This window comes from Lampris incognitus, chromosome 5 (assembly GCF_029633865.1).
Source record: "Lampris incognitus isolate fLamInc1 chromosome 5, fLamInc1.hap2, whole genome shotgun sequence".
NCBI classification, from domain to species: Eukaryota; Metazoa; Chordata; class Actinopteri; order Lampriformes; family Lampridae; genus Lampris; species Lampris incognitus.
This window is the reverse complement of record NC_079215.1, coordinates 49,525,287-49,541,315: the sequence shown is the minus strand read 5'-3', so window position 1 is coordinate 49,541,315 and position 16,029 is coordinate 49,525,287. Positions and strand designations below refer to the sequence as shown.

Genomic DNA, 16,029 nt, shown 5'->3' with positions numbered 1-16,029 from the left:
GTAGGAACTCTAACTCGTTATTTCTTTCTGTACTTTATCACACCACTCATAGGGTCCTTGGCGGGTGAATTGCTGTCATAATCATTGCCATTCCTAACACTGTAAACTGAGCCATGAAAAGAACAATGACTGGAAAATAAAATTCAAGACTTTGTACATGCTGGCTGAGGGAAGTCTACTATTTCTGAACACGAACAAATGTTTCCAATATCAGAGAGTATAAACCCAAGACTTAAATATGTGATATCATGCATGTTTACTTCCCAGCAGGCTTCAATTGGCACTGAATAAGAAGCTGCACTATGTGGCACAAGGGTACAAAAGGGCATTTAAGAGCTGCATGGGAGAACTTATGAAAACTTAAAAAAGATCTTGCATTTTTAGGCTAACAAAATAAATCTCAGTGAACTTAGGTTATGTAACTTACTTGTATGTAGTTAATTCTCAGTAGAGATCGACCCGTCTGAATGACGTAACTGAAAATAAAAAAACCTCTCTGACCTTTAAACGATAGCCATGCCACTCCCTGTACACACAACAGAAAATGTCCCTCGACAACTATTCTCAATATTCTAGTCAACAATAATGAATTGTTTTTATTGAAATGTCCATCAACTCCTCTACTAGGCAAAGTATGTGCATCATGCTGCACCAATAAGACCCCCATGTGGAGAGATGCTGAGGATAGCACGCCCCTGTGTAACGCTTGTGGAATAAGGTAGTATTGATGTAGTTTCGTGTGTGTGTGTGTGTGTGTATGTATGTATGTATGTATGTATATATGCATGTTATTTGATTTTTGCTGATACCCGATATGCCAATTGCCGATACCATTATATGCACATATTTTTTTCCACCTAATTACAGAGGACATCGGGTCTCTCCTGTAGTGGACTGAACTGACCATGAAATCTGCACAGGCATCGTGCTGCTAATCTCTTATGTTTACACAACTGGTCTATCCCCCCCCCCCCCACGTATGGCTACGCAGCCCTCCAGCAGACGAGTACAATTTGTTAAAAACGTGATTAAAATAAATACCTCATAGTACCAGAGGCAATGCGACGCAGCAATGCAACCTTGTAGGGTATTTTTTTCATTACACATTAAAATACTAAATTAATCAAATCGATGTGTAGCCATGATCCTGTACTTAAAATGATCTGGTTAATCAATTCAGTACCAGTTAAAGCATTTGCCACTTTCCCATTTTCCAAAGTAGCCTACTTCAAGTCTCCTCAGAAAACACGGCTGGCACGCTAACCACACGCAACACAGACACAGTTGGTGTACCAGATGAAAAACGCTGCGCCCGCCTATGTGACGCTCTGCATCCTTGCCTGGTCAGCGGTTCACATCACGTGCGCATAATTAAAGCGTCGTCTTATCGGTCTGTCATATCGGCATTTCTGGCTGATGGCGACATTTCATTTTAAAGCCTTTCTCGGCCGATACTGATGACATGCCGATATCATCGTGCATCCCTATTTTCTTCCCCCCATACCATTCCTTTGGTAAGAAAAAAAGTCAAATCATAGTTGTGAACACAAAATAAACCAACGACAAGTACAGAGAAGTGATCCAGTCACACTGTTTTTCTATATGTTGACACAAAATATGTTCATCTGAGGAATTATCCATAAACAGTTGGGAAGATTTGAAAACTGTTTTTACTGCTCCATAGATATAAGGGTATCTACAGTAAAATATGTTACTAAAATAAGAGCGTAACCATGTTATGCACATTAGAATACATTCTACAGATTTTTCTGTAAATTGTTGCAGTCTCAGACTCTTCCCTTGTATTCCTAAAAACATAAAAAATGCATAATCGGCATTTCAGAGGCATAAAGGGTGATTGTGAATAGGAGAATGGATTCATTTCATTTTATAAATCAATGTTTTTTACTGTGTGTATAGTGCCCTTGGTTTGTGTTGCATAGCCAGTCTGTTGTCAGGAATAACAGACGGTGTAGATGTAGTGGAGTGGGTCTGTGTGGAGCTCCAACTCAGTTCTTCAGCTCTGAGAAGTGTCAAACTTACGAGCCGTTTCTCGCCGTGTTAAATTTTTCAAACAATCAATATGTTGAATATGAGGCTTTGGCAAGCGACATTTTCTATAAACTGAAAGCAGCATTAAATGTGATGGATAACATGTTTGTGTTTTCTTTTTGAAGGTATAAAAAGTACCGAGTGCGTTGCATGAAGTGCTGGTACATCCCGAAGAAAAATGGCACCTCCAACTTGTGCTGCCTCAAGTGTGGAAACTTCGGGAGGCTGAGCTCCGCATATTGCTAATACACAGCCCTGTAAGGGAGAGAGATGCACTTACACATGGCTGACTGAACCCTGCAAGTATAGGCTCTACAAATACACATAGTTTCAAGGCTGAACTTTCTGTTTACTGCAGTTATTGGTGCTGTATAATTCACCTATCCCACTACAGATTCTTAAAAATACAACCTGGAGACTCGTCCCATGCATACTTTAGAGAACTGCAGAATAGCTTAAACAATTCCCAATACACCTTGAATTACCTCCGACAATCCCATGGTGTCCCTCTTTGCTCTGTATCCGTTTCTGTGGTGCCGCGTTGTCCTGCCTTCATTGCTGGGCTTGAAGACTGAGTCGGTCTTTCAATATTATCTTAAAGCCTTTTTTTTTTTGTTAAAACGGTGATCTTCATTGCACTGTTACATTTAACAAACTGCATGTCGTCGTTGGGTCAAAACAAGCTGTTATAGATTTCAGTTTGGCCTCTTACTGAAATGATTCTATGTTAAAATATTTTGAGTATTTTGCACACACTGTCAAGCTCGTTTTTCTGTTATTAGCTATGGACAAATGGAGAGCATTTGGATGTAATGTGTGGTCTGTAGTAGTGTTGGTTCGCAACAACTTGTTGTGCAGGAAACAAAAGTATGACGCGGAAAAATACTTTGTGTTAATTAGCTTTCCTGCACATTGCTACAAAGTGTTGCCCCTGTATCATGGTCCAGATGGTAGCAGTAGGAGTTATTTATGGACGGGACCGACATCGGCAACCTTGACTATACTTGCCAGTTTTTGTTTACTATTTACCCCCCCTCCAAAAAAAAAAGTTATTTCATGTAACTTTGACCACAAGATTTGTCCATTGTTAATCCACAACAGAAACTATCTGCACAAATTGAGATTTATAGTTTATTAAAAACACTAAGAGTTATAGTGTTTGTAAGTGCACATTTGTGTCATTATTGAACACCTTACTATTGGTTTTTGTTTATCATTTTGCACTTAATGATTTTGCTGGCTGAACATATGCCCTGATAAAGGGCCGCTTTATCTAAATAAACACACAAAAAAAATCTTGACAATTTGTCTGAGTCTCTTTCGATCTACATTGAAATTCTTGAAGCGTTATTGAGGAGACGTGCACCCTCGTTTTCCTCCATCCGTTACCCAAACCTCGTTATCCTGCTCGCAGGGTCGCGGGGATGCTGGAGATGCCTATCCCAGCAGGCATTGGGCGGCACGCGGGGAGACAGCCTGGACAAGCCGCCAGGACGTCACACAGGGCCTAGAAATAACGATTCTGGGCGTTTATCTGTGGTGTGCGCGCGCACGCTTGTATGACGCAAACTTAAGTTCATATCTTGAGCTTGCTTCACTTAAGTTGATGGTGTCTTTATAGGGGATCATTTAATATGCCGTGTCGACAATTATTTTTATTACCCGGTTTTAAAGGCCAACAAAGGTGTAGCTACACGTTTTTAAATAACTGCTCGACAGTGTCATACTGTGTTGGGTCTCATTAATGAGCAAGGCTTTTCTTGCCTCTTACAAAGGCCGACGTTTTGAACTAGTCTTTGGATAATAACCCCCCCCCCCCCGGATAGCAAAGAAAAGTAGGTTATATAATTTTCATGCAAGCTTATCGTGTATTCCGCATAAACGGAGACAGTAGGTTCAAATAAATTTGGAAGTTGATCTTGTAAAAAAAAAAAGCCTGTTGGAATAATGGTATCCATATGTTTTGGGTTATTTTTCTTCTTCTGTCTTCCTCAATAGGATAAACTTTGCTGGTGTAACAGTGTTATACACTATCAGTAACGTGCGGTGAGCTCGCGCCTGGGTAGTGACCTATCAATGTGGCATATGTCTACATTCAAGCCCATGTTACGCATGGATAGATAGAATATAGTCTACATCAGTTAGGCGATAAATAAAAACACATGCCTACTGCAAAGTCAGTCAGACGTGGAGCTAAAGCACAATCGGACCTAATCAATGGACACATCTAGTTTACACTATGTTCACACATCGTAGACGTTACACAACATAATAAATGCCTTTGTGTCAGAGAGAGAGAGAGAGTGGTGTCAGAGCACTTATAAGTAGAAAAGCTCATACACTCTCCCACAAAATGCGCAAAAGCACACCGATAACACACACACACACACACACACACACACACACACACACACACACACACACACACACAGTGAGGGTCTGGTGACGCTGCACCAGCATGTAGAAAAAAAGAGGGGGGAAAAAAGAAATATGTCAGCGCACAATAGCCAATAAAATTGTTTAAAATGTATTTTACCCTTCGGCTGGGTAAGATCCTGCAGGTCGGTTGTCGGTTTCCCATTAGCGACCACAGCTCTTCTTTCTTCTTCATAAGACAATGCTGAAGCTCTTTGTAAGAAATGACCACGCTAGCTGCTAGCCTAGCGGAAGGGCGCCCCCGAGGAGTGGACGTCACGTGACACAGAGGAGCCGAGGCAGGGTCGGTCCTTGCATCGTGGTCGTTTACCACTGTGTGAGAACCAAATACGCATGCGCAAATCTATGAAACCGTTGGCCTTCGCACCAACGCTGCGTAGCCTTAAACGTCCTACATCCAGGAACGGTCGTTTTTAAGAGCAAGCTGTGGCAAAAGGAGCATACGTTACTTTTAAAACAACTTCTACGTCCTTCGGATGAGACGTCAAACCGAGGTCCTGACTCACTGTGGTCACTAAAGAACGCATGGCACTTATCGCAAAGAGTAGGTAGGGGTCCCCCGGGCTCCTGGCAAAGTTCCCAACCTGGCTCCCGCCATCTGGCCACCTAATCATCCCTCTGTGTTATTGGCTCAACGATTCCCCACTCCACCGCAGGCTGATGTGTGGTGAGCGTTCTGGAGCAAAATGGCTGCCGTGCATCACCCAGGTAGGTGCTACGCATTGGTGGGGGTTGAGGGGAGTTTCCGCCCTTCACTGTGAAGCACTTTGGGCGTCTAGAGTAAGTGCTATGTCACCTCCGGCTTGGTCGGGCGTCCTACAGACACAATTAACCGTGTCTGCGGGTGGGAAGCCGGATGTGGGTATATGTTCTGGTCGCTGCAGTAGCGCCTCCTCTGGTCTGTCGGAGCGCCTGTTCACGGCGGAGGGGCAACTGGGGGGGGGGGGGGGTAGCGTGATCCTCCCACGCGCTACGTCCCCCTGGCGAAACTCCTCACTGTCAGGTGAAAAGAAGCGGCTGGCGACTCCACGTGTATCGGGGAGACATTGTGGTAGTCTGCAGTCCTCCCCGTATTGGCAGAGGGGGTGGAGCAACGACCGGGACGGCTCGAAAGAGTGGGGTAATTGGCGGTATACAATTGAAGAGGGGAAAACAAAGGGGGGGGCACCCCAAAAAAAGCGCTATGTAAATGTAATCCATTATTGTTATTATTCTGACTAGTTTTATATATGTAATCCTGAGACAAATAATGAAATGAAAAGAAACACATTCATAAAATTATGAATATGAAGAAATGATAAATTAATGCAACGATCACGTAATCTCGACGTTTCTTTTCAGCGTTGGCGAGGCTCTGCCTCCCCTGCCCGCACATCACTGGTCTAACTCTAATAGGCTGCTCCGAGTCATGTGTTTTGCTTAAACGCGCCTCATTCTGGTAGACCTGTATCGGCAAATTGTTTTGATTTAGGTCGAGATAAAGTGTTTGCAGACGGAGGAGGGTGTATTTCGAGGGAGCAGGGTGGTGGGAGGACGAAAAAGTGAAAAGACAAATGTTGGATGCCTTTCCTCTTTTCTTTTTTTTCTTTTTTTTTGTGAATGAAAAGCGAGAAGGAGAATCTACGTGTCCGTCCTGGAGAGGCGCTAAACTCGCCTATTGGCGCAGGTGCCACCGGACCGTAGAGGAGAATGATGACCTTTAACAGGGAACTCGCGGAGAAAAACGTCACTGATATGAAGGAAGACCGTGACAGGGATGACAGGCACGAGGACCATTTGCTCCTGGACAAGGCCGGCGGTGGCCTGGAGCGAAGCGCTGCCTCCTTCAGTCCTCGGCCGCCCGAGGAAGCGGACCCCGCCGGCGCGGCGAGGAGCGCCACTTCGCTCAAGCCCCCCTACTCCTACATCGCTCTGATCACCATGGCCATCCTGCAAAGCCCCAAAAAGCGACTCACGCTCAGCGAAATCTGCGATTTCATCAGCCAGCGGTTCGCCTATTACCGGGAAAAGTTCCCCGCCTGGCAAAACTCCATTCGCCACAACTTGTCCCTGAATGACTGCTTTGTTAAAATGCCCCGGGAGCCCGGGAATCCGGGGAAGGGGAATTACTGGACCCTCGATCCGATGTCGGCCAACATGTTTGAGAACGGGAGCTTTCTCCGGCGGAGAAAGCGATTCAAACGGCAGCATTTCCACATGGCGGACGTGGAGAAGAGCGGCTTTCCCCTGCACGGAGCGCGCGTCCGCTTCTTCCCCAGCTCAGACCTGCACTGCGACCCGGACGCCGACTGCCGCCTGACTCTGCCCGCCGGCCACCCCGGGATTATCCCCGCTCTCTCCTCGCTGCTCTCCAGGACCTGGACCGTCGCTCAGAGGAATTTCCCGGCCCCCCAGACTCTGGCTTTTGATCATTTCGATCCGGCACACTTCACCACTTTCTCCTCCCGTGGCCCCAACTCCTGTTTCATGGCGCCCGGCTCTCTGGACGCGGTGGTGTACCCCCATCAGCGCGCCGTGGAGCCGGATCTCTACAGACTGACTCCGGTGCCCCCCGGCCAACCTTTCCAACACATCGGTAATTAATTAGCCCGGTCCGACGGTGTTTTTCCACTTGTTTCACCCCCCTTTATAATATTTGCAACCGGGCCAACCGATCAATTAGCTGCCTAGTTTACATAGAAAACTGAAGAATTAGAATTTAATTTAAAAAAAAAAAAAAAACAAGAAAACTTGTGAGTGAACTTCTGGAAGATATTTAATAAAAGTATTGTTTTATTCTGACGTGTCTCAGCGAGTTCAATTAAGACTTCGGATATTTAAATCATCTAAATTATTTAAATGAGGTGTTTTATTACTGTTGAATACCAGTTAATTGGTTTTAATTAATGGCAAACTGATTTTACTTTCACAATTAAAAAAATCAAAAACAAAAAATCAATCGAACAAAAAAACAAAACCAAAACTAAACACCGATATAGTCCTTGATATTGAACAGGGCCGGATCATTTCTCACTTGACACATTAACTTAACGTTATTAAGGTCATGATTTTACACATAACTATATATTACATAACGATATAAATAATATCTCTCTAACGAATAGTGGTGGCATGCTTTTATTTTAAAAAGCGTTATGGCACAGGGCAAAGAGACTTCATTTCTAAGGGCAACTGTGGGAAATAGGACTCTTCTTCTATCAGCAGCTCAAGTGAACGATCGTTAGATCCATTTGCTGGTCTATCGCAGGCCTGCCAGGACAACACTGCAGCTGGGTGGCTGGGAAAGGAAACGGCAAACCATAAAGTCCCGACACACGTTTATTTCATAATGCTGCGGTTGATCAGCTGTTTTCATTCGAATGGAGACGTGAAGACAAGAGCTGACTGTGTGTGTGTGTGTGTGTGTGTGTGTGTGTGTGTGTGTGTGTGCGTGTGTGCGCGTGCGCATATTATCACACCTGAGCGGAGGTGTTTTCCAGTGAAAATAGGCCCTGCATACTGTACTATGACATGCCAGGGTTGCCGTATAGCACCATGCACAAACGATGCTGGTTATCTTACGGGCTTTGAACTTCGTCTGTCATGAATTTGATTTTTTTGTTTTATTATTGGTGATTTGTGATCTAATGGACTGTGTGTTGTTCGGGTTGTCTTCACTTGGGAAAAGGGTGTGCAGAAGGATGTAGTAGGCAGAACCGTCGCACGCGCTGTGCACGACCGCACAGGGCCTCGCGCCTCTAGGGCCTCGTGCCTAGCCATAGAAATGGGAGCGAGAGCAGAACGGACTGTTTGACATAACGGGCTGTTTGCCGTGGTCATTTGAGTAGTTCAAAAGAAAACTGCGATTGTTGTTAGTTGTTACGGTGCCAACACACGTCAGTAAATGCTGGTACTACGCCACTGCTCGTTTGGTCGTTACTGAAAACCCTCACTTCAGTGAGTCCGCGACTTGCTGCAATCAGGGAGTGAACTTTAAAAAAAAAAGAAGAAGAAAAAAGAAAAAGAGTCCTCGATTTGCCGCATGTCGGTTTATACGGAAAGTAGCCCGCTACAACGCTCACTGTTCTTCGCAATGGCGGCGGTTCAAATAAAAATGGCCGCCGCGCTGACCACCCTGCTATCTTGATTTGAATGGGAACGTCCCTTCTACTCACACAATTTCTATGCGCCTGGACTGCAAGCCTTCCCAATTTTTTTTATTATTATTTTAATTGCATCATTTTTATGACTGTTCTTGACCCAACGTGCCTCTTTAAATGAAATTCCTGTGTGTCAAGTTCATTATACAGGTCACATGGAGGGAAAAAAAATCCAACAAATTATTCAGTTTTCCTTTTTTTTCCCCCAGTTTTGATATCGCGTCGCTATGTAACGCGTGCTCCATCCCGCTGCGAGGAAGAAGGAGAAGGGGAAACGGTCTGCGCGAGAGCGCGACCAATTTCCTAAACACGAGGCGGGTGCTGGGGAAAAGGGGGGAGGAAAAAAAACAAACTAAATTTCAGGACGGATTTCACAAGTCATAAGTCATAAGGACAAATTATCGCTGGATAAATTTGTCAACACTTCCGGCGTTGTGGCGGCTGAGCAGGTGTCCAAAGCTGGCGGGTGCACGTGACTGTGCCCGTGGGCTACGTGTGATGAGCGGTCTGACAAAGAACCTGAAATCTGAATGAAATGTAGACTGCAGACCTGAAATATGCAACCGGAACACACCGTCATACTTCAGCATGCCACAAATGAAATGACAGCTGAGCTGACTGGATGATGTAAAGCCAGTAGTTTCACGGCTGACTTTTGCCCTTCTAAAGAGTATCATAGCAAAAAGTCATAGCTGAGACCATGTGCATGACGATGCTGTATTATTCTGTTCGTTAAAAATGTATTGCACCGGGATTGCGCGTGCAGTGCGTGTGACCGTGATCCATGCACGTGCCCCCAGCCCTGCTAGGATCCTGGTATAGTAGGTCACTATCAGGCCACAGGTATTTGGCTGCCCATGAAGCTTTAGGTTAACTTATTATTTTATTTGCTCAATAGTAAAAGAGGAATCTGGCAACAGTGGACCGGATTTTCATTTCTTCTCAGAGCGAATGTGTATGGGAGAGTCGTACTGGCCCCAAATCTGTTAAGCCAGGTTAAACCAAATCCCCCTCCCATAATGATAATAATAATAATAACAGTAGTAGTAATAATAATAATAATAATGCAGGACAGTTGTTCTTGCAGTGTTTCTGCCTTAATACGTAAGGCCGAGATCTGTCAAGAGATGGTAGCATTCTTGCCTGACAGTGTTATAAATGCTCCACTGGAATACATGAAAATGTCAAGAAAAGCGTCTCTATCACATCAGCATTTTGCTGACTGCAAATGCTTCATAGCAGCTCCTCTGCACCACTTGAATAGCATCTTTCCACCTACAGTTCTTCTGGGAGCAGTGTGGTCTCGGCCTGATGACTCGTGTATAATTTTCCATTCAGATAAAACACATGCACGTTTGCACGAAGCGCTTATTCCCTTTTCTTTAAGCCTCCACACATCACTGATGTGGTTCATTGAAATTAACAAATTTAGATGCGTGCTAAAACCCCTGAGTCATACTCCAAGTCAAAAATAAGCTGTAGTGGGTTGAGTAAGTTTGCAAACAGACCTAGATAACGTTGCACTGTATGTGTTCAGATGTTAGCATACGATCCTATTTTTACTGTTAAATGGGTTTTTTTTAGGGAGTTGTTATTTATCCGATGCGAGGGTCTAAGGACAGGGTGTTGCATTGCTGTAAAGACCACCGAGGCAAAGTTGTGATTTGTGATAATGGGCTATACCAATAAAACGGACTTGACTTGACTGTGAGCTCTGTGTCAGGAAATATGATGGAATGTGTGTGGAATGTATGTAAAAAGGGGGACCCCCCATGCCAATCCCTTATACTTTAAGGAAGCAGATGACAGCGACATATAACAGCAAAGCCACCCAAGTAGGGCCACGGGTTCATATTTCAGTCGTGTGTCCTCAGAGAGAGAGGGGGGGGGGAGAAAGCGAGAGACTCTCGGATACCAGAAGAAAAAAAGAGGTAAAGAAATAACAGGGACACAAAGAGTGCATACAGTCTGCTTGAATGTAAATAACATGAGAAGACTTCCACTTGAACTCCAGCTTATTTCCATTGATCCGCTTCGTCCAGTCACTCCCCCTTGTGAATATTCAACAGTTCCCCGAGTTCGATGCCACGAGGTTCTCAAATGTTTCTGATTATCACAGACAAAGGGGCACAACAAATGCAGAAAGTGGAGAAATGACAGAAGCAGCCTCATTTTCTCCGGAGAGCTTTAGCCTTTGCAGTGTGCAGCCACAAAGAAAAGACAGCCAAACACCAGAGACATGATGTAATCCGCTCACCCTTGGTGCATGAAGCCCCTAACCCATCAAACACACTGGGGAACCAGTCTGTGTATTTGTTTGTCAGTATGTGTGTTTCCACGTTTCCATGCATGTCCTTGTTTATCCAAAACATCTCGACCACCACTTTGTTTAACAAGCAACCTATCCGAAATATGTTGAAGAGGAAATATGAAACTGGACCTCAAGAGGAAGGAAAGGCAGATATGAGAAAGTGGACCAAGGTCAAACTAGCAGGACTTTAGTATTACAAAGCCACAGAGCAACTCTTTGATAAAGGAGTATTTGGTTCTACTTGATTTTCTTTCTTTTTTTCTTTTTCTTTTTTTTTTCACTCCCACACAACTTCCTCTGGCGTCGATGCTGGAAAACCTGTGGCTTGTTCCTGGGGTGTTTTCCTGCCCAGCACCACTTGGATATTTAATTTGACTTAACATGGCTGAGAAGAAGGTAAGTATGTGTGTACAAATCCTCCCATTGGGGCAAATGCACTATAAAGTTTATTCACAGGGCATGCATAGACGGACTAATGTAAATCCACTGACTGGAAGGAGTCAGGGAGTGGTCAGCCACCCTGCTGTCTGACTGTCCCGCTCAATAAGGTGGCTCTGAAGACAGACACAGACCAATGCAGTTTAGAGAAGCTAGTTGGATGAACCAAATCCTCACTGTCTGCTTTGGTTCGGCCACCAAACAGGACAGCGATGGACTACAACGCACTGTTAGGTCTGCAGAGAAAATCATTGGTGCCCAACCTGCCCTCCATTCAGGACCTACACACCTCCAGACTCAGGAAACGGGTGGGCAACATTTCTGCAGACCCATCACACCCTGGTCCCAACCTGTTCCAACTCCCCACCCTCTGGCAGGCGCTACAGAGCACTGTACCCCAAAACAACCAGATATAAAAAGTTTCTTTCCGCAGGCTGTCATTCAAATGAACACTTTCAGTAAATCCAACCATTGTGTATATACTGTACATTGTATGTATACCGGTACGCTCTGTCATGTCCATCCACCTCAGGCATGCGTCTAAGTATCCTGCTAATATCTATTTCAGCATCTCTGATATATCCTCTGCACCATTGCACCTTATCACCTCTTATTTCACCTGTATAAGTCAATCCTTGTGTATATATCGGAAGATTGTTGTGTTGTAGTGTTATTATTCTGTGTTAAGTACACCGAGAGAGCCAAGAAACTGGAGTCGAATTCCTTGTTTATGCAAACCTATATGGCCTATAAACACGATTCTGAACCTTTTTCTCCCTTTCAAATAGATGATGCATTGCATCTTCCCATTTCATTACTGATATGCAAAGCTGACATCTGCTTAACAGTAATCACTATGCATGCTCAGACCTCTTCACAATGAAAGCTGTGGGGCTTTAACAGCTGGTTTTCAACACGTTTTCTGCAATATATATATATATATATATATATATATATATATATATATATATATATATATATATATATATATATACTACACTTAAAATGACAATACTAACTGATTCATCCAATCTGAACCGCTTACCCTGCTCTCAGGGTCGCGGGGATGCTGGAGCCTATCCCAGCAGCTATTGGGCGGCAAGCAGGGAGATACCCTGGACAGGCTGCCAGGCCATCACACAGGGCCAACATACACATACATACACACACACACACACACACACACACACACACACACACACACACACACACACACACACACACACACACACACACACACACACACACATTCATACCTAGGGGCAATTTAGTGTGGCCAATTCACCTGACCTACATGTCTTTGGACTGTGGGAGGAAACCCACGCAGACATGGGGAAAACATGCAAGGTCCACACAGAGGACGACCCGGGACGACCCCCCAAGGTTGGGCTACCCCAGGGCTCGAACCCAGGACCTTCATGCTGTGAGGTGACCGCGCTAACCACTGCGCCACCATGCTGCTACTAACTGATCATTATGATGTTTTAAAGGATTTGGGTTCTTATTCAGAATTGAGCTCTGAAGTTTTATTTACCTAATGACTCAAACATCATCAAATAATTACTGATACATTTTCGCCACCTTGGGGCGAAATAACCAGGCTTGGGGAGTAATATAATACAGTAATGGGTGTTACAAGAAAAAATGTAACCGTGTTCCAGTACAGTAATAGAAAAAGCAGTGCCAATAAAGCACTTAACTGAGTCATTATGGCGCTACATGTGTGTTTTCTGGAGGCATTACTCTGACAGGTCTACTTACTGTAGGCAGGTGTCTAGCCTACTGGATATTTCCATTTACATGAACCTTTCAAGCCTGCCACAAGCTGAACTAACACCTCATTTTGTGTGCATCCATAGAGTCAGGGAAATTGCTATCCATTAAAAATAAAAGCAACTTTTTCCATTGAGGTGGGGGGTCATGGGGCCTGGGTATGTGGTGGTGGTGGGAGCCGAGATGGGATAGGGTTTAGTGTCCCTTATAATAATAATCATTACATTTATATACCACTTTTCAAGCCACCCAAAGCACTTCACGTCGAATGGGGGTAACTCACTTGAACCACCACCAATGTGTAGCACCCACCTGGGTGATGCACGGCAGCCATTTTGCACCAGAACGCTCACCAGACATCAGCTTGAGGTGGAGAGGGAGGACTCATTGAGCCAATTACATGGCGCGGGGGGGGGTAGACTAGGTGGCCAGATGGAGGAGCCAGATTGGGAATTTTGCCAGGACACCAAGGAAACCCCTACTCTTTGTGATAAGTGCCATGGGATCTTTAATGACCACAGTGAGTCAGGACCTCGATTTAACATCTCATCCGAAGGACAACATAAACTATACTTTAATTTCCACAGGCCTACTGCCTGCATTTACTTTATGATGTTCTTGTTGACGGTTCATTATGTGGACACTTGATTCCTTCTTCTTCTTTTAGCTTGTTCCCTGTTTTTCAGGGGTCGCCACAACGGACTTGTTAATTAAAAAAGAAAGAAAAAAACCCACTGTGGATACTCTTAATTCACGTAGCAGGCCTAAAAAGAGAGGGTGGGTGTGGGTGCCTTTAATCTAACATGTAATCTAAAACAGCATTTTCTGTTTGCCTTTTTGCTCCATGTTTTCATGCATAAGAGTTTGGTCTCCCCGTTGGCCTTTCTAAGGTTACACTGTTTTGTTTTCTTACAAAATGCTCTTAAGTAAAAGTCATGCTATTGACATCTTTTTTTTCTTTTTCATATTTGTCATTGAGGTAATCCAAAAGTAACCGAAAGTAGCCAGATTACATTACTTTAATATTGTGATACCTAGAGTAAGTTACCGAATACATTTTTCAACAGGTAATTTGTAATTGTAATGGAATAGATTTATAAAGTAACCCCCCCTCCCAACTCTGATTATAACATAAGAAACATGAATGATACCTTTACCTGTGAGTTCATAAGGCCTCAGTGCCACCCTACCGCCTAATATTTACCACTTCAACTCGTAGTCAAAGGTGTAACACTGTGTTTGCCAAAGTGTGCTGGCACAGTGACTTGGCTGTGCTCATGTCAATACAGTTTCCACAACTGGGAATTGCGCATTACTATATATTACTATGGTCAATGGCTGGTCTTGTGTTTTTTTGGTTTTTTTTTGTTTTTTGAGGCTACATCATCGAATAAGGCAGGAATAGGCATTAGCAGAATGAATGTGGGCCTAACTGACTTCTTTACCAAACAATAATCGATTAGTGCACCCATCATTGTGCCGATGGCAGCCAACAAGGCTGAGCCTGCTCAGGCTCTGGGATATTTTTCAGACGTTCTCATAGAAAAAAGTTGTAAATGAAACAACATTTGACATCATCTGGATATTTTTAAATGATGACATTAAAACAAATTCTTGTTTAGAAACATTTTCATGGGGCGTCCGAGTAGCGTAGCGGTCTATTCCGTTGCCTACCAACATGGGGATCACTGGTTCCAATCCCCGTGTTACCTCCAGCTTGGTGGGGTGTCCCTACAGACACAATTGGCTGTGTCTGCAGGTGGGAAGCCAGATGTGGGTATTTGTCCTAGTCACTGCAGTAGTGCCTCTTCTGGTTGGTCGGGGCGCCATTCGGGGGGGAGGGGGACTGGGGGGAATAGTGTGATCCTCGCACATGCTACGTACCCCTGGCGAAACTCCTCACTGTCAGGTGAAAAGAAGCGGCTGGTGACTCCACATGTATCGCAGGAGACATGTGGTAGTCTGCAGCCCTCCCCAAATCAGCAGAGGGGGTGGAACAGCAACCGGGACAGCTCGGAGAGTGGGGTGATTGGCCAGGTACAATTGGGGAGAAAAGGGGGGGGATCCAAAAAACAAAAACAAAAAACACAATTTTCATGAGATGAATCCCTGAATTAAGGACCTCGGGTTTGAAATTCAAGGATTATGGGTTAGAAATGTGTAATGCAAATGGCCCTTAAAGCCTTTCAGTATACATAATTCATTTTGTTTTCTGAGAAATTACCACACAGTCTGTCACTATGAGGCCTTTCACATTCCCTCAAGACTCTTCACTAAACAAAAAGTTCTGATCTGAAAACCAGCTGCATTTTGCTATGTTTAAGTACATCTGAGAGAGTTGATATAAAGCAGCCATATTGTTACCTTCAGAGAGCCAAACCACACCATTAATTACCAGTGATAGGTTAATAATTCAGTCTTTATTTATCATTAACCCACCTGACTGAAAATTGTCTACTTGGTGTTTGCTTTTGCTTTGTTTGTGTCCGCTCTGTCTTTGTGAGTCTGCTGTGGGTCTGCGGTGTGTAGGATGGTGGTGCGTTTGTGGTGATGGGGGTGATGTTTCACGTGCTCCTGCAGGTGGTATCCCAGTCTCAGCTCATTCTCATGGCAGGCCTGCAGAGTTTTGACTTGCCTTGCGCTTTGCAATGTTTCTTTGTCATTAAGTGTGGTCATCAAGTGTTTTCATTGTGCATTTTATGTCTAAATCTGTTTGCCAATTTTCCTGCTTCTACCTTGCCCACTGAGCACCTGTTGCACATCTGTCGGCCCTGGGAGAGGGATCCCTCCTTTCATCGCTTTTCTTGAGGTTTCTCCTATTTTTTTCTATAAAGGTTGTTCTTTGGAGCTTTTCCTCGTCTGAATCGAGGATCTAAGCAT

At 44.3% G+C, this 16,029-nt stretch overlaps 1 protein-coding gene across 1 annotated transcript; it reads left to right on the top strand.

Moving 5' to 3' along the window:
* The first annotated feature begins 5,973 nt into the window (after positions 1–5,973).
* Positions 5,974–7,440, top strand: LOC130113291 (forkhead box protein D1-like). The gene has a single exon (XM_056280871.1). The coding sequence runs from the start codon at positions 6,178–6,180 to the stop codon at positions 7,069–7,071; it is 894 nt and encodes a 297-aa protein (XP_056136846.1). The 5' UTR covers positions 5,974–6,177; the 3' UTR covers positions 7,072–7,440.
* The last annotated feature ends 8,589 nt before the right edge of the window (positions 7,441–16,029 follow it).

Coding starts and splice junctions, on each gene's coding strand:
- LOC130113291 (XM_056280871.1), top strand. CDS start 6,178: ATGATGACCTTTAACAGGGAACTCGCGGAGAAAAACGTCACTGATATG.